The 24,522-nt window shown below is 37.0% G+C and overlaps 1 protein-coding gene across 5 annotated transcripts in view; it reads left to right on the forward strand.

Moving 5' to 3' along the window:
- Nucleotides 1-24,522, forward strand: part of PTPN4 (protein tyrosine phosphatase non-receptor type 4) — a 191,301-nt gene that overhangs the window by 118,500 nt on the left and 48,279 nt on the right. For all 5 annotated transcript variants that reach the window (XM_061439843.1, XM_061439856.1, XM_061439863.1 and 2 more), the window contains exons 13-15: nt 9,472-9,540; nt 17,007-17,132; nt 18,961-19,119. In XM_061439843.1, coding sequence (XP_061295827.1) covers nt 9,472-9,540; nt 17,007-17,132; nt 18,961-19,119 — 354 coding nt within the window. The remainder of the gene's footprint in view (nt 1-9,471; nt 9,541-17,006; nt 17,133-18,960; nt 19,120-24,522) is intronic.

Raw genomic sequence — 24,522 nt, forward strand, 5'->3', positions numbered from 1 at the left:
TAAGTATTGCTTATGCTTTGATTCTTTACTGTTGATTTTTCCTCCCCTTAAATAAAGGTCTAGTTTACTGAACTAGAGAATCTCTTACTCATACATGCCAACTGGGTCAAAATCTCCGTGAAATGTGGCCTCCTTAATTTATATCAGCAAAAAGTTCTGTAGGTTCTCAACATATAAACAGACTTAAGAAACTTGTTCCATTGACAATTCCAGGTCATTGTTTTCTAAAGAATCAACCATATTATTTACAACCTACTCATGTTATAATTTCCATTGTATCTTTGTTAAATATTTACAAGAAAACCTTTTCATGAGGAGAATATTCAGGTGTGGCCCAGAAAAGATTTATAAACCTCAAGCATTTATAATTGCCCTATATGTAATCAGAAAAAACAAAACACAGCATGTAGTGTAGTACAGGATATACCATCAAAAATACATCTTCTTCCAAATAAGTAGTAAAAATAGCCCAAAAACTCATTATCAGCACTTAACTAGAATTAAGGAAATTGTAATCACAAAATAGGCACAGAACATTCTTAACTGGCTTGATGTTATAATTGATTCCCTGTCACCATCCTAAAAACAGTATTGGGAAAAGTAAGGTATTAGTACTTGTAAATTTAAAGGTAATTAGATTTAGATAGTGAGTATGACAACAGTTCGGAGAAGGCAATGGCACCCCACTCCAGTACTCTTGCCTGGAATATCCCATGGACCAAGGAGCCTGGTGGGCTGCAGTCCATGGGGTCGCTAAGAGTCGGACACGACTGAGCGACTTCACTTTGACTTTCACTTTCATGCATTGGAGAAGGAAATGGCAACCCACTCCAGTGTTGTTGCCTGGAGAATCCCAGGGACAGGGGAGCCTGGTGGGCTGCCGTCTCTGGGGTCGCACAGAGTCGGACACGACTGAAGCGACTTAGCAGCAGCAGCAATATGACAACAATTGTGACAGTCAAGGAAAAATCAAACAGTCTTATCTATTGGTGCTAAATCTTAGTAGGGACAGACGAGAGCCCCATGAGAGAGCAGTGCAGACCATAACGGTGTTCCCTTGATAAACTGCATCCCTAACCTAAAGACCACCAGGCTTGTTATACAAGAACTACACTTTTGTGGCATTTTTTATTCCCTCTCTTCTTGAAAATATGATATACACAGTAAATATATACACACCACTTCATTTAGGCAATAAAAATATTAATAGGTCATAGTAACCAGTCTTTAACCAGATTTAAACCAGACTCAGATGAAAAAAGAAAAATCAAGTAATTTACCCTGACTGTACCATAGAAAACAAAATCTAATCATGATGACTATAGATACAAAAGATAGTTAAGGAAACCACTTTGGGAGAAAATCATCCCTGAAACAGGATGAAATTTCTACCTGGATATTAATTTGAAAAAAAGTAAGCTCAATGGACTTCCCTGGTGGTCCAGTGGTTAAGGCTCTGTGCTTCCACTGCAGGAGGCACAGGTTCGATTCCTTGTCGAGGAACTAAGATGCTGCATGCCACGTGGTGCAGCCAAACAAAACAAAAAAGAAGGAGGCAGATTTCTCATCATGGAAATTCAAGTACTAAATAGTAAATTAAATAGTTCTTTTTGAAAAATGAGCTCAAGAACTATATAATTTAAGAAGAAAATACTGGTTCGCATGGGAGCAACACTTGCCCTTCAGGCTGTTCTTGCCCCTGGGGGAATGTGGACCTAGTCCTGGCAGATTTTACATTTTTAAAAGCTTTATTAAGATATAATTGATATACAATAAGCTACCATTTTTAAAGTTTAAAATTTTTTGTTTGGAATATATAATGTATGTACATCCATGAACCCACACCACAATTAAGACAGTAAGTATATCCACCCTGGGATTTTCCTCATACTCTTCTGAAACGCCCTTTCTCCCACCTCTCTTTGTCTCTGTGTAGCCACTGTTGTGTTTTCTGCACCCAAATATCAGTTTGCATTTTCTAGGATTTTATATAAATTGAAGCACACATTTAAAATATTCTGTGTTTGTTATATACTCTTTTCCTCAGCATAATTATTCTGAAATTGATCCATCTTGTTGCCTGGATTGATAGTTCATTTCTTTTTGTTGCTTTCGGGCTTGGACTGTTAGGTATAAAGCTGCTGTGGACATTAGTATGGAAGGATGTGTATGGACATTTGCTTTAAGTTCCCTAGGAGTGGAATGACCAAATCATATAGTAGATGTGTGTTTAACTTTCTAAGAAACTGTTGGTCGTTTTCCAAAGAACTTGCATCATTTTATGCACCTGCCAGCAGTGTTTGTGAGAGTTCCAGTTCCACCACATTCAGACCACTGCCTCCTGGTATCTTTTCGTGTGGCTAGTTTTCTGAAAAGCATATAAGTTTGATAAGTTCAGTTTACCAGTTTTTTATTTCATAGATCTTTCTTTTGTCATATTTAAGAAATCTTTGCCTAACCCACAGTCCGAGAGATTTATTCCTCTGTTTTCTTCTGAGTTTTATAGTTTAAACTCTTATATTTAGGTCTGTGATCCATTTGAAAGTAGTTTTTGTATATGATGTGAAGTATGGATTGAAGTTTATCTTTTTGTATATGGATATCCAGTTGTTCCAGCATTTTTTTGTTGAAAAGCTTATTCTTTGTCCACAGCATTGCCTTTGCACCTTTGCTGAAAATCAGTGTAGTCCATATTTGTGTGGACATATTTCTGGACTCTTTTTTAAATAGTGAGTCTTAGTCCAGCTTTCCCAGCAGATGAGATGTTGGGGACCATGGCAGGTCTGGGTGGCCTCACAGCCTGCTGTGCACTGAGCCCTGCACCTGCACCTCTGTCTTCGGTGCCTGTGGCTGGAGGTGCGCCCAGGGCCCATAGGACAGGTGGGCACGGAGGTCGTCTGTGCTTGGGGGGCTGAGTGAGGCGAGGTTCTGGTGCCCCTCAGGGTATCGTGGGGGTGGGGTAAGGGGCCTGCACACTGCTGTGCTCTCCATCCTTTTCCAATTCTGAAGCATCAAGAACACCATGAGGTAGAAGTTGTTCAATGGGGAGTTTGTCTACTATGAACTAGGGGCCTCCTGCTAGGGTCTCAGTTCTTGGCTGGTCCCAGAACATGAGGTTGCCTTATGTGTGACAGCAGCAGGTACAGTTATGGGCAGGAAAGGAAGGACAGTGACTTTTAGCCTGTGAAGATAGGCAAGAATGGTCAGCCATCAACGACCCATCTGTGGGTCCAGCTCAGTCCTGTGCGGCTGCTCAGTGGAGTAGTCCTGCGCATGTGGCTTTTGTCACTCCAGGAGTTACTTCAGGACAGAAGTACTCTGCGGTCCTGAGTTTCCCACCCAAAATGGGTGTCCTGCTGCGGAGTCCAGGGCCCCATCCTCAGCTTCTCAGGAGAGTGCACCAGCGTGGAGCCAGAGGGGCTTGCCCAACTCACACAGCACTGGACACGCACAGCCAGCCTTCTCACAGTGGTGCCGCAGAGTCGGAGAAAGTCACAGCCTTGGGAATGTCCTCCAATGAAAAAGAATCTGCAGGCTTAGGAAAATAATTTTGTGTGGAATGATGCTATGTTGAAAAACAGTTCTGTGTGTCTTTCCCCCCTTGGTGTGGGTCACCAGGGCTGAGGCAGCAGGTGTGTTTACAGAAGTATAACCAGAGATTGCCTGGAATCCAGAAACTCCAGGTCACAGCATATGTAGTGAAGAGGACAAGAGGAGTTGGGGTGCCATTCGTGTTGGTGGCAGGCAGGTGCACCCAAGACAGTGGTGTTCCACCGCTGGTGGCCACAGCCCATTTGGGGTCCTAATCCTGAAATCCTCCAGCCAAGTGGTCAGGGAGCTGCAAAATCTTCTGGGCCAGCCGAGCCTACAATCCTAAGATGTTCTTCACTGTGTTTTGATCATCTCCCCCGGACCCATGGGGAGAAATCTAGATGAGACTTAAGAATTAGTGTTGAGAACTTGAGTCTTATAGTTAAAACCTTGAAACACAGTGTTTTCAGCACAGGGTGTTTAAGTGAATGGAAGGATTTTAGTGCCTTTTTCTAGGAGGGTGTCTCCATATTGGCAAAACTAGAGAATAAATGGGTGTTAAATAAACAGTCTTAAATCCAGTAGTATTTGTCTTCTACCTTTGTTCTTTTTAAAATTTGTTTGCATTTCCATCTGAATTTTAGAATTAGCTGATCAGTTTCTACAAAAAACACTTCTGGAAATCTAATTGGAGTTGTGCTGAAACTATAGATCAGTTTCAGGAAAATTGACATGGTATTGAGTTTTCTGAGTCATGGAACATGGTATCTTTTTATTTAAATCTTATTCCTCTGTTTGTAGTTTTCAGTATATAGCTTTTTCACATCTTTGTCAAATGTATCCTTAATTATTTCATGTTGCTGATGCTATTAGAAGTTGTCTTACTATGTTTTAATTTCAGATTGTTCATCACAGTTAGAAATGCAATTTTTTTTTATGTTGCTCTTGGATTTTCTTAAACTTTGCTTTACCTTGTGTCTTCTAGGAGCTTTTAAAAACTCTTTTCCAGCAGATTTTCTTCCTGGAGGATGAAGACAGTTTTAATTCTTCCTTTCCAGTTTGATCTTTTTTCAAATTATTTGTTTTATTTTTGGCTGTGCTGGGTCTTTATTGCTGCATGCAGGCTTTCTCTGTGTTCGGGCTTCTCGTTGCAGAGTTCAGGCTCTAGGGCATGTAAGCTTCAGTAGTTGTGGCACATGGGCTCAGTAGTTGTGACTTGTGGGTTCTAGAATGTGGGCTCAGTAGTTTGGCACACCATCTTGATCTTTCTGGACCAGTGATTGAATAGGTGTCCCCTGCATTGGCAGGTGGATTCTTAACCATTGGACTGCCAGGGTAGTGGTGATCTTTTTTATTTCTTTTTCTTTACTGATAGCTCCAGTATAGTGTTGAGTAGAAGTGGTGAAAGCAGATATCATGTCTTGTTCCTTATCTTAGTGGGGGACACTCAGTCTTTCATTCTTAAGTGTGCTATTGGTTTTGGGCTTTCACAGATGCTGTATATCAGGCACGTTAAGGAAGTTCCTCTATTTCTCATTTGTGGTAAGTTTTTATTAGGATTGGATGTTAATTTTTGTCAAAAGCTTTTTCTGCACCTATTACAATGATCATATGGGTTTTCTTTTTATTTATGTGCTGAATTATATTGATTGAATTTTCAAGTGGTAAAGTAACCCTACATTTCTGAAAGAAACCCCACTTAGTTATGATCTGTTATACTTTTTATATATTATTTTATTCAGTTTGCTTGCATTTAGTTTAGAATGTTTGCATCTATGTCCATGAAGGATATTTCTCTTCAGTTTTCTTGTAATATTGTTGTCAGATTTAGTGTCAGGGTAATTTTGGCGTCATTGAATGAGTTGGGAAGTATTGCTTCATTTTCAGTCTTCTAAAAGAGTCTCTGTAGTAATATTATTTCCCTTTAAATATTTGATAGAATTTTCCTGTTCTGTTCTACTAATGCAGAAGTGTGATATACAGGAGGCTTTCGAACAGCACATTTTTTTCTTTAACACAAATGAAGCAGTTCAGGTTTTCTCTTTCTTCCTAGGTGAGCTTTGACAGTTCATGTTTTTTCAAGGAATTTGTTTTGTCTAAGTTCTTTAATATTTTGGCATAAAAGTTGCAATATTTCTCTATTATATTTTCAATATCTCTAGAATCTACTACTGTCATTTCTCTCATTCTTGTTATTGATAATTTGTCATTATCCCTTATTAGTCTTGTTAGAAGTTTATCACTTTAGATTAAATATTTTTAAACATTGTAAATGCTAAATAAAACCTTGCTTCAAGTTTATATGTAGCTTATGGGCCACCCTTTGTCTACAAAGTCTTAAAGGAAAAAAATAAGCAGAAAATATTACACTTAACCAGGTTCCCATTCAGAACAAGGGCCAGTAGATAGGCATTATCACATATACAAAACCTCAGGGAATATAACATCTCTGACCTCATTTTGAAAAAAAAAATTTTTTAATGGTAAGTTTAAGTCATCCAAGAGAAATCAAAATGACTCTAGAATAATCTCGATGAGCTAATTAAGAATAAAGATTAAAATCTTTAAATATGGAACCAATCCTTACCAACTATGATAATTAAAACTATAGCATAGTATTAAAATATTATGAACTTCCTTGGTGGTACAGTGGATAAGAATCCACCTGCCAATGCAGAGGGCACAGGTTCTATTTCTGGTCCAGGAAGATTCCACATGCAAACAAATAAAGTCCAAGCACCACAGCTACTGAACCCTTGCTCCAGAGCCCACAAGCCGCAGCTACTGAGGCCCCATGCTGTAAGTGCATGTGCCTAGAGCCTGTGCTTCGCAATGAGAGACACCCCCACACTGAGCAGCCTGTGCTCCACAGTGAAGATAGCCCCTGCTCACCGCAGCTAGAGAAAGCCCATGTGCAGCAACGAAGACCCAGTGCAAACCCCCCATAAAATATATGTTGTAAACTTTGACAAAGTACAAGCAATAATAAAACTAAGAAGGCAAGAGAAAGCAGGGACTAGTGAACTATGAGAATGCATATTAACAATTAAATGTTAATATGCTAAGTTTTTAAGCTTTTCCCTGGCCTTTTTATTCTCCTTTTCCTTTTTTTTTTTAAAATAATGAATGGTAGCATTTTTCTTTCCTTTAATTCAAAGGAAATCCATTTAATATTTTTATTGTGACGTATATAGCATAGTGACATTGTAATAGCATTATGTCCATATTTATAGCCTTTCCTATGTATGTACAGAGTTTCAGAATGATTTTTGCCTACTTATAATGGGGTTTATTTCTTAGGGGTATGGCTGTGGCTAAATCTGTTTAGTTTTTTGTTGTGCTTGTATATATTGTTTGCATCACGTAAAATAAACCTGTATTCTTTCACCAACTGGTATTTTCTCATTGTTCTAAAGACAAGTATCTTACTGTCAGAAGTTATTGTTCTTAGATTATGGTATAGTTTTTCACTGTGTTCTAATTATAATAACCCTTATAGAATAATATTATGGATAATATGATATATAAACAATTTCTCCCTCATATTTTAATTTAATCTTTATATGTTTTTATTATGAAATTCAATTTGTTAATTAAGCCTTTTGAGTAGTGGTGTCCCATTTGAATCCTCTTCACCAGAAAAGTACCATATCAGTCAGGAATACAGAAAGCCTTTTTGATTTTTCAAATAAAAACAATTATGGCAGCTGGTTACACAGATGTTAGAAAGACTGAAAAATCCAAAAGGGAAGGGGGCTTTTGGAGAAGCAAACAAGAAGAATGAGTAATGCCTAAGGATTTGAAGCTTGTGTCACTCATAGGCTATAGAGCCCACAAATCTAGACCTGCTGCTACACTGTTGAGCACTGTAGGTTGCTTCTGAACCTGCCAGGGAGGTGCCGCTTTGACTGCGGATGGCACCATCCACAGGGTTCTGTTTCTTTGTGTGTTCTATCCCAGCAACTCCAGCATTTGACAGTCCTAAGCTTCTGACTTGCTCCACTTTCTGGTCTCCAACCAGAAAAAAACAGAACCTAACAGAAAGCCAGCTTGCAGAGGAACCTCCAGCCTCCCGCAGAGCTGAGCTGAGCAGAGAAGGACTGGATTGAGGCCTCTGGCAGCTCAGTTAACATGGAGTTAAATGAGTGTATAAGTAAACCATGTATGTCTATAGTTATAAAAGTTAGGTTTTATTTTTCTAGTCCTTAAGAACTTTAAAAGACATATCCAAAATGTCTTTAATCACCTAAATGATTAATAGTATTGTAAATGATATAGGAATGGCAGCAGGACAAATGTTTGTCTGGACACAGTCCTATGCCTAATGGATACACATTAGATAAATGCTTTTTTCCCTCCCTCATAACAAGCAGTGGTTAGGAATACTAGGGGGGCTTCCCCGGTTTTCAGCGGTAAAGAATTCACCTGCAATGCAGGAGTCACAGGAGATGCAGGTTTGGTCTGCGGGTTAGAAGATCCCCTGGACCAGGGCATGGGCAACCCACTCCTGAATTCTTGCCTGGAGAATGCCATGGACAAAGGAACCTGGCGGGCTACAGTTCATAGGGTTGCAAAAAGTCAGACACTACTGAAGTGACTTAGGACGTAGCATGTACACAGGAATACTAGAACTATTGTCATACTTAAAATGTTGAAATATTATAAAGACTGAGGGATGGAATTTGGAATATCGGAGGATTTAGTACTTCCTCTATCAACTTCCTCATACACATACCCTTATTATCTCTGTTCCAAAATATTCAGGGCATTATTGTCCTTGTTCTAGTGTGGAAATACAAAGCAATAGTGAACCTAAATCTGTTACCTTGTTCACAGTTGGAAGTATAGTTTATCCTTAGAGGAAATATATTTTCTCAAGAAACATCAATTTATCTAAATTTTAAAATCATGATAATTTTTCTGACTTTTCCATTAAAACTTCAACAAACATGCCATTCTGTTCACATTTATCTATACTTGTCTGTAGAAGATGATCTTAAAATTGCTTGCTTAGCTTTGGAAATCTGTATTTGGCTGCTTTTGTATATATTAAATTTCTATATGTAAATGGTTTTTTATTTGGTATTCTAGACATTTATGTTTATTCACTTAGGTATGTTACATGTCAGGTAACGGGTTTTCTGAGAACCGAGTTTTTAATAAATTTTCTATGAACTATTGGAGTACCACAGAGGAATCTAAATTCTCATACATAAATGGTGTGCTTGGAGACAGATCAGCTCCAAGACAGTACCCAACTCCCAACCACATTCTGTCCTTTGTTCCTTCTCTGATAAAAATTTCTGGAGTTGCCTATATCTGGACATGAAGAGATTTGAGGATATATCTATGATCATTATCAGTAGATTAGGAGGAAAAGCTTCCCAGGGAAAGAGCAGTTAGTTTTTGAAGATGTCCGCATGTATCAGGCCCTTGATTGTGCTCTGTTGTGCTGTGCTAAGTCACTTCAGTTGTAGTAGTAGTAAAGACACTAGCCAAACCACAGAACTGGGGAGTGAGGGCAGGGCTTATATGAGCTGGGACAGAGCAGCCTATTTCTGAGTCTAGAGGGAGTGCTTTTCCAGGGCATAGCAGAGAGGGTTTCCTCTCACACAAAATTACTTCTTTCACACTAACTTCCAAATGAAAGAGTATCTGAAAACAGTGTCTTTGGAACAAGTCCTTGTTCATTAATGGAAGAACTGTAATTAAGTTTCATCCATCCAGATTGAAGTGGAGTATAGTCCATTCTTTTTACCCTCTGCTCTGTTTTCTCCACTAGAAATATCGTCTCATGTAATTGTAATCTCATCATGTTGTGTATTGTCATTTTATCTTGTGGTTCTCTTTAAGGTTTTCTTATTGTACATATTTATATATATGTACATATATATATATTTATATATATATATGTACATATATTATTTTTATATATTTCAGTGGGCGAACTGAAGTTCAGTCAGTTCAGTATGGCAAAGAAAAGGCAAATAAAGACAGAGTATTTGCAAGGTAAGTGACATCTAATTCAGTGTCTTGAGTTGTTTTCAAAGCAAGATTAAAATTACTGAAAACTCTTTTCCCACATATGATCACAGAGTTACCACATGATCCTGTCTTTAGTTAAACAATAAATTATGTTGAGGAAAAAAATGCTACATTTTGTTGGAAGTTTTTTTTTCCTTTTGTTAACACTTTTGAAAAACATAATAACTCATTTTATGTATTATCCAGCCCATTTACATCTTTCTTTAAATCATATTGTTAAGAAGTTGCTTTTTATTTGGGTACTGTTTTGTTATCTTCATTTTTTAAGATCTATAAATAACCAATTTGGTTTTTAAAAGTGAGATGACATGATCAGATTTGTGGTTTAGAGAATAGTTTTATGAGTAAGGACAGAAAATGATTTGGAAGTAAAGACTGGATACCCAGAGACCAATTAGGCAGTAATCCAAATGAAAATAGCCAAGGCCTGAACTAAAACACTGGCAATGAAATGATTAATTGGGAACAAATTTGAGGAATTTACTTTGTGGGTAGAGCTAGCACAAATTCTTGACCAGTTGGTAGAGGTATGTGAGAGACAGGAGTATCTGGAAAAGACTACCAGATTGGAGTGATGCAAATTGGACAGGAGTTACAGGAGAAAACGGATAGTGATAGAAAAGTTAAACTGCACAGGTCTAGTTTGAGATGTCTGAGCAGTAATCTAACAGTATTATCCAGTAGATGATTACATAATTAGAGCTGATGAGGGAGAATGACCAGATTGGTGGCAGCAAATATTAAATTGAAGACCTACTGTGCTGAACATTATTTCAGGCCCTGGAAATACAGTGAAGAACAAGATAGACATCTTGAGTCTAATGAAGTTTAAACTCTAATTGGTGCACAGAGACCTACAGTAGGTAAAGGACTGTGGCAGGGAAGGCCGTGAAGCTGGAGCCCATAATGGGCCAGAGTGTGCAAGGCCGTAGTCAAGGAAATGGTTAAAGTGGCAGGCGGCAGCTGGAGTCTCTGTGGCCCTGTGCTGGGAATGGTAAGGACTTAGGAGTCTTAAGTAGGAGCCACGGGGACTGAGAGCGTGGGAGGGATGTAAACTGACTTATATTTTTAAAAAATATGGTAGCATTCTCATGCTTTGGAGTGATAAACTGAAATATTTCCAAATATCATATATGGTTTCTAGGATTTGCTTCAGAATAATTGGTGGGAAAGGCAAAACAAGATTCTCATGATGATGATTGCTAAACCTGGGTCCTGAGTACATGGAGTTTATCAAACTTTTCTTTCTACTTTGTTTATGTTTGAAATATTCAAAATAAAAATATAGGGGAGGGTGGAAGATTATCCTGGCCGCTGGGGTAGGATCACTGTATGGGGTGTGAATGGAAAGAGGGTGATCAGGTAATCGCATAATGGCTAATACTTATTTTGTACTTATCTGTACCAGTCAGGTTTTATATGTTAACTCACAGTTTTCAAACTCAGTGAATTACTGTAATAAATCTAATCCAAATGAGAAAACTGAGTAAGTTTGAACAACATACCTGAGATTGTTATATAGATAGTGAGGGATGCAGACAAGATTCTAACCAGGTATCCTAGGTTCTAACCATACTTTTAACCTCTTTGCAGTAGTTTTTGCTGTTCTGCATCAGACAGGTGAATGTTTGATTCCTTCCCTGCCACAGATGTGAACGATGATCCTATTTATTGTCTGTCTCCTGCAGTAGGATGTCAACTCTAGGAGGATGGCAGTTCCTCAGTCTTATTCACCGTAGTAGCCACAGCTCTTTAAAGAGTTCCTGTGCTGAGAGTCTGCTGCCAGTGGAGGCCTGAGAGTTTTAATAAATGAGAATTAGGCAATTTTGTTTTTGACTTTAATTTTCTTCTTAGTCTTTATCCGAAAGACCTCCCTGCTTTGTGTTTCTAGAGTAAAAAGTTTTTTGTTTCTTTTTTCTTTCCTCTAAAAGTATAAATTGCTTTATTTTTTTCTACTCATATAAATGATAGTTCAGTTTTTTTCAAAGTTCCAACAATGTCAAATAATGTAAAGAAAAAATTTGACCCCAAAACAGTGTTTACTGTTCAAAATTTTACCATATATACGCTCACCGAGATGTTTCTATGTATGTCTATATTTGTTTCAAAAATTGTTTCATGCTTTTTCTTGCTTGTTTTTCTGCAGCGTATCATAGGAATTTTCTTCAATGTTGAAAAATCTGCAGTCATTTATGTCAGTAAATCTTAAACAGCTAAGTCCTTTTAGCCTAATCTGTAGCTTTAACTCTAAGATTCTTCCCTTTGTTCTGCCACTTATATGCCTCCAGAGTCAGGAGTCATTACTTAATCTGAGGCTGTGCCAGCAGTATTCCTGGAATGCTTGTAAAAATAAATAATATTACAAGTGCCTTTGAGTAAGGACATTTGAAACAAAATAAAATCATTAAAACATGATTTTTGTGTGTTCGAATAATAAAATTTACTTAATTTTTTTTTTCTTCTTTCCTGATTTACCTTCATCCTGATTTGTGTATGAATAATCTACCCAACTGGAAAATTGTTGGTGAAAAATGCCTTGATAGGAAAGATTTAGCTGGTCAGGGCTATAGGCATTTTGCTGTGATAAGTTTAACTTGAATTGGAATGATATAATTCATTTTGGCATTTGTTCAAAGAAGTTTTGAAATTTTTTTTTTGCTTTTATTTTTAGATTTATTGGTGGAAATATTGTCTATTTCTCTATTAAATATAAATCTTAGTGTCATGTTAGTGTTTTGGTTATTCAGAAAGGAGAAAAAAAGAAAGTAAGAACACTTAAGTTATCTACCCTAATAGATATGCCTACTGAAATTATTCAAATTCCTCCTTTCTACAGTCATAGATACCCTTGTTTCCAGTTAGAAAATTCTAAGGACCTGTATAAAGGTAAAATGAACAGCAGAATGTTAATTTGAAATAATTTTCCTTGAAATTGCTCTTGAGAAAGAAATAATTTACTTCCTATCAATTCTGCTTTAACTTAGAATGTATGTGTTTATTCTAGTTCTTAGTACTATAACTTTTTTGCAACACTCCTTTCAGACTTGTTAAAATCAAAATAAATACTTTCCTGATTCTTCTTTGTTAAAACTGCACCATAACAAAATACTTATATTTTTTTATTCTTTTCCTAACAAGAAGCTTAACTATTTTGCTGCTTGATATTTATAAAAACACTGAACATGATTTCATAACTGGTTCTATTGTAATATGATATTCTAATATGAATACCAAATCATAGATGTATTATATGTTAATATCACATGCAAGTGACTTCCTTTATTTGTATGTGTTAATGCTTTAATATTTTGAGCATATCAGATTTTGAGAAATATGCAGATAGTTACATCTGCATCTTAGTTCTTTTTTTCCCAGAGTGGTTCCCAATATGTTTTATTTTTTCAATTTTATTTAAATTTTTTAAAAAATTTTATTTTATATTGGAGTATAGTTGATTACGGAGAAGGCAATGGCACCCCACTCCAGTACTCTTGCCTGGAAAATCCCATGGATGGAGGAGCCTGGTGGGCTGCAGTCCATGGGGTCCCTAAGAGTTGGGCATGACTGAGCGACTTCACTTTCACTTTTCACTTTCATGCACTGGAGAAGGAAATGGCAACCCACTCCAGTGTTCTTGCCTGGAGAATCCCAGGGACAGGGGAGCCTGGTGGGCTGCCGTCCATGGGGTCGCACAGAGTCGGACACGACTGAAGCGACTTAGCAGCAGCAGCAGCATAGTTGATTAACAATGTTGTGTTAGTTGCAGGTGGACAGCAAAGTGATTCAGTTACATACATACAAGTATTAATTCTTTTTCCATTTCAGTTATTACAGAATGTTGAACAGAACTCCTTGTGCTATACAGTAAGCCTTTCAGTTCAGTTCAGTTCAGTTCAGTCCAGTTCAGTTGCTCAGTCGTGTCCGACTCTTTGCGACCCCATGAATCGCAGCACACCAGGCCTCCCTATCCATCACCAACTCCCAGAGTTCACTCAAACTCATGTCCATCGAGTTGGTGATGCCATCCAGCCATCTCATCCTCTGTCATCCCCTTCTCCTCCTGCCTCCAACCCCTCCCAGCATCAGAGTCTTTTCCAATGAGGTGGCCAAAGTATTGGAGTTTCAGCTTTAGCATTAGTCCTTCCAATGAACACCCAGGACTGATCTCCTTTAGGATGGACTGGTTGGATCTCCTTGCAGTCCAAGGGACTCTCAAGAGTCTTCTCCAACACCACAGTTCAAAAGCATCAATTCTTCGGCACACATCCTTCACAGTCCAACTCTCACAGCCATACATGACCACTGGAAAAACCATAGTCTTGACTAGATGGACCTTTGTTGGCAAAGTAATATCTCTGCTTTTGAATATACTATCTAGGTTGGTCATAACTTTCCTTCCAAGGAGTAAGCGTCTTTTAATTTCATGGCTGCAGTCACCATCTGCAGTGATTTTGGAGCCCCCCAAAATAAAGTCTGACACTGTTTCCACTGTTTCCCCATCTATTTCCCATAAAGTGATGGGACCAGATGCCACGATCTTAGTTTTCTGAATGTTGAGCTTTAAGCCAACTTTTTCACTCTACTCTTCTACCTTCATCAAGAGGCTTTTTAGTTCCTCTTCACTTTTTGCCATAAGGGTGGTGTCATCTGCTTATCTGAGGTTTTTTGGTTATCTATTTTAAATATAGCAGTGTGTACATGTCAGTCCCAAACTCCCAATCTAACCCTGCCCCTCAGCTTTCCCCATTGATAACCATGTTTGTTCTCCTAAGTCTGTGAGTCTGTTTCTGTTTTGTAAATGAGTTCATTTGAAGATTCCACGTGATAAGGGGTATTGTATGATACTTGCCTTTCTCTGTCTGACTTACTTCACTTAGTAATAAGATCACTGGTCAGATAGTTCTTTGTTTTATATATACATAATTAAAGTGTGAAATTATTTTAATTGGTTATCTTATAAAACAAATACGTATTATTCAGTGACTAATAGAACTAAAATTCCAATATGATGGGCTCCAAAGAAGTGTCATGTTTCTTTTGTTGTGCTGGAATTATATGAATCCTCTTTGAAATAATAAGTCCTCACTAGGATGGGGTTTTTATTAGTACTGTTTTAATGATCTTACTAGCTCTGAAAGACTAAGCTTTTCTGGGATTGTGGTAATCTGATGCACATCTATCACAATACCCTGGAGGTTTTTAGCAATTATTTAATTATTCTGTTAGCGTATTAGAGAATTCTAGAGTCCTTGCCTACTCCTTGGGATTTCAGTTTGCAGTATAAATAGATAGAAAAGGTTTCTCCTTACACTTTTTTATGTAAGATTGCTTTTTCAGCAATAATAAATATTAATTTATTTTATTTTTCTGATACATCAGTTCTTTGAATTGCTTCCAGACTTTTTCAATTGTCATATAATATCTAAGAAAAAAACAAAAAAATGTTCCCATGCAACAGAAAAATAAGGTGCCATGGTCAGAAAATAAATTTACCACATTGCAAACACTGATGAAGTGTGGTATTTTTTTCTCTGAAATTTCCACACTGAACAGGAAACATAGACAGCAAACTTGAGTGGGTGGGTCCCTGAGGTTGAAACTGTTAATAAAATAAAATACCTTGAAATTTAGTTTTAAATGCAAAGCATTTCCATCCATGTTTAGTTTATTAACAACAGTAAAGTGTTCTGATGCTTTACATTAGGTGAGTATAACTAGATTTTTTTTTTCCTCCTTCAAGTAACTCTTTCCCTCTTTTAGAAAATGAAAATAGGTGATCTCTGATTGTGGTTAGTGGACTCACTTAAACAGTTTACATTTAATAATCTTAATATGTGAGTAATCTATTTATTACATTAAGAATTAGCATTAATAGAAAAGCTATAAATACTATATGTTATAATAATCTTTATTTCAGTTTAAAAAAATCTAATACATGAGATTATTTACTTTTTTGTGAGTGATGAGGCAGGCTAAATAGTATACCGAGTTATTTTCAAATCAGAAAAACCTGTAATTTAAACTCATGATAATGGGAAGTGTTTATGTTTAGATTACTTCAAATTCACTTATGAAAAGTGAAATCTGAGTCAATGATTTTTTTTTTTTTATTGATAACATTACTTCTCTTTTAGAAAACTTTTAGTGTTCTTAAGGAGATGTCAGTCAACTATATTTCAATAAAAAGAGAAAAAAGCAATGTCATTGGCCAATGTAAAAATATTTTGGCTATGAGTACATGAAATGATAGAGCATTTGTGTGGTTTGAATTCAGAAGTAAAGTTATTTGTGAATTAGTAAAATTAATAAACTAAAACATTGCACTGAAAATTTACATACTCATAGGTCATTTCAGAAGGTAGGGAAGGACCTTGGGAGCGTATATTTTACAAGTAAATTTAGGTATTTAGATGTAGAAGCCTAAGTGGTTTGTCTAAGGGAAGGTCAAAGCTAGGATTGATGGTCCCCACTCATTATTTTAATGTTTTCTACTATGTATGTAAAATTTCTTGGGTACTCTTGGTCAGTATTACCATGCTTTTTAAATCTGGTATGGGTGCATCAGTGAATTTATTACTGAAATATAAAACTATCTGAGTTTAGAAGATGATATAGTATGTATTTTTATGTAATTTACTTAATTCATTACATTAATCTTCATATGACTCTGCATGTCAAAAAGCTAGGCATTTAAATAGATATCATGTATGTTTCATAAACTTTGGCCACTTTTTAAATATGTATAACAAATGACTTCAATTGTTAATTTACCTAAAATTCTAAGGTTTTTTGTTCTCTGCAAAGATCACTTAGTCTCTTTATCACTATAGTAACTGACCATATAAAGTTAAGAAACATATGCTGTGCCCCACCGTGAGACAAAATAGTTAACTTTCTAAATGTTTCCTAAAGAAGAAAAAAAATCCACTAGCCTACTGTATTTAAAAGGGGAAATTTTAAATAAAATATACACAGCGTTTTTGTCCTGTCCTCATTGAGTCAGAGGATCAGGGTTTCAGTTTAAGGACACCCAGGAAATGATATGTTAGGAATTAAAACATCCCAAGATAAGAGTCACAGAAACTGTGGAAAAGAGACAGATAATGCCTATAATACTGATAGTATCTGGGAAAACTTGCTAACCAGCTGTTCCATTGTTTTTTTCTTTACTGTCCTTGCTTTGTTTCTTTTTTCTCCTCTTCCTTCTTCTCTTTCCTTCTTTTTCTTAGCCTTCTCTCTTCATGTAAACAGATTTACTATCTTAAGAAATTGTTTGGTAAATAGTTTCCAAATGCATTGATTTCTTACAAGTAAAAGCATTATGTTTACTCATCTAAACTATAGTCTATTAAGATGATTTCTAAAGTTTGATACATAGTTTGGGGTTTACAAATAAACATTTTTACATATTATTTAAATTGTTACTCCAGATCCCCAAGTAAACCCTTGGCACGGAAATTAATGGATTGGGAAGTAGTCAGCAGAAATTCACTATCTGATGACAGGTTAGAAACACAGAGCCTTCCTTCACGATCTCCACCAGGAACACCTAACCAGTAAGTACATCAGGGGTACGTTTTGCTAGGTTCTAAATTTTTGGCTCTATGTTTCTAGGGGCTAAACATCATAATATGTAAAATTTAAATTGTTCATTCAGGTATGATTGTCATTGCTCCAGGGCATTATTTTCTCTTATCTTGAAACTCCCTATGTAAGCAGAACAGGAAATAAAAATGCTCCCTTAACTACAAAGCTGACTTTCATAGTCAGATTACTGACCAATAAATCAAGATCTCTTAGTAGACTTAAAATCTGGGGGTATGGTTGTTGATGACATAATCCTTTTCCTTGTGTGTCTCCAACACAGTTTCTAGGGGACCACATATTACTTGAATATGCTAGGTGCTGTGATTTTCTTACTTAAGCTCCTACCCTGCTCCTGGGTTGCGACTGTCTGTGTTCTAGGAAACAGTGGTCTCCAGCCTCAGTTCCCACAGGCGCAGCCATAGCTCTGCTGAGGAGCACAGATATTCAGTATTTACTGTGAATATGTTTCATCCTAGCATTTCTCACAAAAGCTGGATGCTTGGGTGTAGGGTGTAATAATAATACATTTGTTCTGGCCAAAGATGTTATCTTAATTTTATAGAGTTAACAGATGTGTTGTATTATATGTATGTGATTAAGATAATGATAACAAAACGAGTGTCAGTTGACTGTTGAGTGTCAGTTGAATGTTGACTGTTCTTGTTAACCCAAAAAATATTTGAAGTTTTGCATGGAATATAATATTTAAAGAAGTTCCTTTGGACGTACTTTATGCACATTAATGTTCAATAAATGTGCTGCTGCTGCTGCTGCTAAGTCGGTTCAGTCATGTCCGACTCTGTGCGACCCCATAGACGGCAGTCCACCAGGCTCCCCCGTCCCTGGGATTCTCCAGGCAAGAACACTGGAGTGGGGTGCCATTGCCTTCTCCCAATAAATGTGCACTAAATCCTAAAAGCTGTTTTGCTGATGAGTGTCAGTTTAAGAGTAAATTTCTACTGTATTGGATGTAAAGTATGGTCATAAACAGTTTGGTTCATAGCATGTTGTCTTCCTTACTACTAGAAACAAAATAGACTCAAAAGTTTCTCAGTATCTTGCTAAGTTATCTTTTTTATAATAGACTGCGTATAAATTCAAAGGCTAATCAACTTGCTTGAAGAAGATCCCGAACCTGGTCTCTTTTCCAGCCAGCCTTTCTTGTTTCCAGTATCCCTCTAAACAATTACAGAAAATTGTAGAAAACACAAGAAATTTAAACCAGACAATTGAGTTAATTAATTGTCACTAACTCTGGTCAAACTTTCTGGTAATAAAACAATTTTAGGTATGATCTGAAAAAAAAAATTTTCCCCTAAATTTTAAAGTGACTGCGTCTCTTATGAGGATGGAAATGTTGTGTTCAATATCTCTATTCTTAGAAATTATAGAAAGCCCCATTTACAAATGAAAGAATTTATTAAAGGATTAAAAAAGAGTTCAGACCAAATATGAAAAAATATTTCTGAATTATTTATTCCTTTTATTTTGTAAATGCTGCTTAAGATGCAAATCTATAGTGACTAAAACCCAGAAACATTAAGGTTGGTAGAGATAACAGATGATTGAAACAGATAAAATCCCCATGGCAGATTGCTAACTATAGCTCAGATCTTTGACTTCCTATTCTGTGTTCTTTCTGTTTACCCCATACTGTCTTTGTCAGAGACTCAGCTTAGTAAAATGTGGTTAGTCTTAAAACACATACCCACTTTCTAATGCAATCATATAATTAAGAAACTTGAAAATACTGAGGTAAAGCACATTTTCACTCAGTTTCTCTTCCTCTTCTCATAGTCGAAATTCTGCGTTCACCCAAGAGGGAACCCGGCTGCGGCCATCTTCGGTGGGTCATCTGGTGGGCCACATGGTCCACGCTTCCCCGAGCGAGGCCTTCGGGAATCATCACTCTCCATCTTCCACACAAGCTAATAGCATTGTTTTGGAATCATCACCGTAAGGCTTTTTTTCATTTAGCTTCCTTCTTATAAATAATAATGCCCCAAATTATTTCATTTGAAATAATCTGGGAAATTATGGTATTTGATACAAGATTTTATTTGTACAATGTTTTAAAAATTCATTGTAAATGTGCTTATATGTTCCTGAAGGTCTTGGTGGCCCCTCACTTCACAGAATCACTGTTGTTATTATTTTTGACTCTATATATTCTTGAACTTTAGTTTATACCATTACATATTTCTGTAGTTTAATGTATCACTGTGGTCCGGCAGTAAGGTGATGAAAGGTAGAATTTTCTTAATATTTTTCAGGAAGGGAGCCATAAGAATAAATAGGCAGTATTGAGGGAAATTAAGTAGCAAGGGAAAAGATCACACTGACAATAAGTTGTAGAAAGCATGCATGTACCATTTCTAAAATTCATTTCTATCTCATTACAAACTGCGTAAATTAAACTTCATAACTCAGTCAGTTTAATGCCAACATGCTTACCTCATATTAATAGGCAGTTTCCTGATTTATTGGTTCATATAATGCAGTTAATTCATATGGAAGTAAAAATACCGTGTACAAATTAGGAAAAAGATACTTTGTAAGATAATAGATAAGATGATCCATTAATTGTTGAGAAGGAAAAAGAAGTTTAAAATATTGTGAAAGTGATCAGGGTTGAAGGGTGGGTCTAAATGATGGAAAGATGGAGAACAGGTGGAGTGTTGTGCTCCAGGAAAGCCTGCCTGGTCCAGAGGAGCCACTGCTGTCCTCAGTGCATGGCCAGCAGGGAAGCAGCCAAGCTGTCAAGACCACTGGGTGGTTAGTCTGGCTAATGTACATCTGCATGAAAGATCTTGACTGTGTGTGTACTTTATAAAGGATGGAGGAATAGAAAGATACACACTGCACACCGTGGAGTGTGCCCTGTGTGCACTGTGGATGGACGAGAGTTAAGATTGGTGGAAATTTATAATGTTTTATCACTTTAAAAATTATAACTGTAACCTTTTTGTTTGTAAATAATAAGCATGTATTTTCTATTTCTGAAATTTTAAGAAGTGTACAATAATTAAGGATGTGATTGAAATGCCAACTGATTAAATTTTAGAATGACATGCTTTCAGCACATGAAAGCTGACCACATAGAGGAATGACAAAGCCCATCTCATTATAGACAGATCAGTGTCACTCCCGGGACCTGACCACATGGTCTCAGTCTGGGTTTTGAAGGGCTGTTTTCGTGGAGACACATACACATCTGCATACACATACAGTTGAATATTTCCTTTTGTGAATTGTATAGATTCACAAATCCCCCAAATCACTTACCCTCTTCAGAATACCTTTGTTGTCTTTTCCTGACCTGAAATGGAAAAGCAGGTTTGGCATAGACTGGAACCATGCAGAGTGTTTGCTTCCCCTGCCCAGTCCACAAGAATTTCAGATGTTTTGGGCTTTCTCTCTGGACATGTATTTTATGAAGCCTATGTGTTTGTATTCAGTTTTGAATCTATAACTGCGTCTGAAATTCGGCCAATTTAATGAGAGAGTTCTGAAAAGACAAGCATAATGGTAAACTAATAATAGTAACTAACATTAGTAGCTTACAGTCAGCTTTTTTCATAAATTATCTCACTATTCTACTCAAGAGAACTCAATAAAATAGAAAAGGTATATAACCCCACTTTATAGAAGAGAAAAAGCCACACTTACAGCATTTGTTCCAAATTACAGAACTAAAACTCAGATTTTCTTACCTGAGCCAGTCTGTAGAACTTTGTATCCTGGACAAGGCTTTGTTGATATTTTTTTTTCCATTTAGAGCAAATATTTTTCAACTTGGACTCCATAGATTTTAGTTTTACCTTGGTCAAATGTGAAAAGAGTTCCAGCAATATGTTGGATTAAGCACAGTGTGTCTCAGTGTAGTGCATGGAAATAGATGTTGAGCTAGCTCACCAGTTGCCTGGTTTTCAAATGAGTCCATGGGAGTTAAGGTGAGTCCTGGCTTGGGGCACTGGGTGAGCTTGCCTGCTTCATAGGAGAAAATGCTATTAACTCACAGGTGTGTTTATTGTGGAAACAAATAGGAGGCTGTTTTATTGCTTAGAATAAAGTTACCATTTAAAGGCAGGGGTGATTGAAACTACATCCTACCATTTCCTTCCTTTCTTTAAATGTTCCACAGAAAATCAGACTATTTTTAGTTTGTAATTTTTCTAAGATAATCATTAGCCCTAAATTACTTTAAAAATAACAGATTTTTAAAAAAATAAATTCATACCACAATAACGATATGTAACAGGGAAGTTCAGTTATTTCTAAAAAGTAATCAGCAGAGCATGTGAATGGATAAATTTTATTTTTATTATGATACAGATTGCTAAAGGCTGCAATAGAGAACTGTTTTGACTGCAGAGTAAGCAAATCAAATCACTGCTGTTGTTGAAGCATTCATGAGGAAATTTAAAACTGACTGGATTGAAAGTCAGGAAAGTTTTTACTCACTTGGCTTGATTGACAATTTTAACAACTCTTTCGCTGCTGTGTTAGAATATGCCTGTAACAGCAAAGTGCACTTAAGTATAATATTTTCATTTTTTGCTCTTCACATAACATTTTCCAAAATGTCAGAGAATAAGATAAGCATATTATTGAAAGTTGGGCATTGGAACACTTATAGAATCACATTCCTGGTTCTCCTTTTTTCTTTAACATCCAAAAGTTAAGACGGGTGGTAATTTGTCCATAAATTTTTTATGTGGATAAAATTTGAACAGTATGTGTTTCAAGTCCTTGTTCCCATCTAGCCCCCACTTTGGATCATTTTAGGCAAGTTATTGGTTTCAGATATATCAAAAACCTTTGCATTAGGAATATATTATCAATTAAAGTAAATATGGATGTTGTTAGAGCCCTGGTCTTGTATTCTGTTCATTTTAAATATAAACAGTTTCTGGTAGAATTTAAGATGCTACCATTATAAGCAAAATGGAATGAAAGAAAATAGTCATGTTCAGCATTTGCTCTGACAAGGTCTGTTGAAGCCTCAGATACTAGTAGATAGGGTTGCTTAGTTTTTTTCTATCTTAAAAACTGGCTTCTGAGCAGCATTTCATTTAAAGAAAAGGGTCCACTGCTACAGGTTTGCATGCATGCTAAGTTGCTTCAGTCATGTCCAACTCTTTGTGGCTCCATGGACTGTAAGACTGTCAGGCTTCTGTGTCCCTGGGTTCTCCAGACAAGAATACTGGAGTGGGTTGCCATGGCCTTCTCTGGGGGATCTTCCCAACCCAGGGATCGAACCTTGGTCTCTGGCATGTGGGTTCTTTACTGCTAGCGCCACCTGGGAAGCCCTTAAAGTATGTGTACCATGTGTGCGTGCTACAGGTTAAGAAACCCCTGATTTAAATTAAGTTTCCTCCTGCTTTTTGCAGTTGTTTTCTTTGAGGTGCAACTATAACTTTGTGTTAAGAGCACAAGCTCTGGATTCAGACTGGGTTTAAAACTTGGTTCCACCACTTCTAATTTTGTGACCTTGGGTGAGTTGTTTTATCTCTGTAAGCCTTAATTTCCTTGTTTGTAAAAGCAGGACCATCATATCTACCTCATAGGACCTCTGTGAACATTTAATGAGATGCTTATTAGTAGTTCAGCAGGGGAAAATGTACTTAGTATATGTTAACTATAATAAATACAAATACATCTTTCATTTAATTTGAGGGGGGGCAGTGTATACCAGCAGCTTTTAAGTATATTATCAACCCTTTATCTGTCTGCATGTCTGAAGTATGGATATCCGGTTGAACACCATGAGGTGTTCAACCCAGATTCTCAACCCCAGATTCTCAACTTCATCATTCAGTTCCTAATCACCAGAGACTGCAGATTTCATAATTCTCAAATGTTAAATCTAGTTCCCTGAGCTATTCTCTCCTAGACTGTCCCATTCCAGTCTTGTTCAACCAGATTCTCAACCCCAGATTCTCAACTTCATCATTCAGTTCCTAATCACCAGAGACTGCAGATTTCATAATTCTCAAATGTTAAATCTAGTTCCCTGAGCTATTCTCTCCTAGACTGCCCCATTCCAGTCTTGTCTAATGAGTCACTGTGTCTTTGTCCTACCTTTTCAATTCCTTTTGACTAGTCCTCAAAGCTTTGCTTTCCCTTTGCTTCTCTGAACTACTGGCACTGATCACTTTGCCTGCAGGCTCAGTGTAACCCAGCTCCCATGCCAGTCTTGATCCAGTCTAACCTGCAAATACTCAACTGCTCTAGGACAAGGAAATAAAAGAACCAAAGAAGGTTCGATGTAAGAGTCTTAAGTCGCGGGGCCTCAGAGGATTCACCACGTGAAATGCTGTACCTGTGAGAGCAGGACTAAGTGCAGGTGTAGGCTGTTTCACTGAAGTATGGTTACCTGCCATGCAGCTCCGGCAAAAGTCTCCAGGACTTGCATTTGGAAGTGAAGGTCGGAGACTTGGAGTTTGGTTGAAACCAGAAATCTCAGGTCTGCGACCTTGGTTCCGGACTAGATGCCTACTGATAAAATAATATGACATTTTCAAGTGTATTCTTCTGTTAATCATATCCTATGGAGAAGGAAATGGCAGCCCACGCCAGTATTCTTGCCTGGAGAATCCCAAGGACGAGGAGCCCAGCAGGCTACGGTTCATGGGGTCACAAGAGTCGGGCATGACTTAGCGACTAAACTACCACCACCAATCATATCCTGGGGAGTTTCTAAACACTTGAATTGTCTTGAGCGTAAATTAGTAACCAGTCTGAAATGGTTATTTACTTTGAAATACTCTAAATGTTACTATAAATTAGCCAAAATATCAAGAAGCCTGAATTTTGAACCAGAATTTTGTCTGTATCTCACAGAAGTGTGGCAGGGGTAAATGCCTAATGAAGACAGGTGACACTAGTGATTGTAATTGAATGAGACAAGAGCTCCTGGTGTGTATCTTAAAAAATGAGAGTTTTAATGAAAAAGGAGCCATCATTTCTGTTAAGTTTGTATTAGTGTCTACCAAGAGTATGGTTTTTGTTTTCTACTCTTAACTTAGAATAAACTTTATACTTATATGTATGAAAGATGTATTGGTACGGTTAAACTTTTGGCAGCATTTTTTTTTAATTTACAGTTTTCAGGGTTTATCCTGTTTATTTTTATTTTTTATGAGTAATTATAATCATCTCTTTGAGATTATATTTTCTATACTGTCTGTATGACCAATTTTTTCCCCAGCTCCCATACTTAAAGCCAGCTGATTACTTCTCCTTGTAAGACCCCAGCCACAGCCCTGATCCCTCTTCTTACTTTGTTCCTATTTCCCAAGTCCTGTCTAAACTACCTGATAGTAGATGCTGGTCTTCCTGTAAGTTATAGATCCC

This window comes from Bos javanicus, chromosome 2 (assembly GCF_032452875.1).
Source record: "Bos javanicus breed banteng chromosome 2, ARS-OSU_banteng_1.0, whole genome shotgun sequence".
In the NCBI taxonomy this organism is placed as follows: Eukaryota; Metazoa; Chordata; class Mammalia; order Artiodactyla; family Bovidae; genus Bos; species Bos javanicus.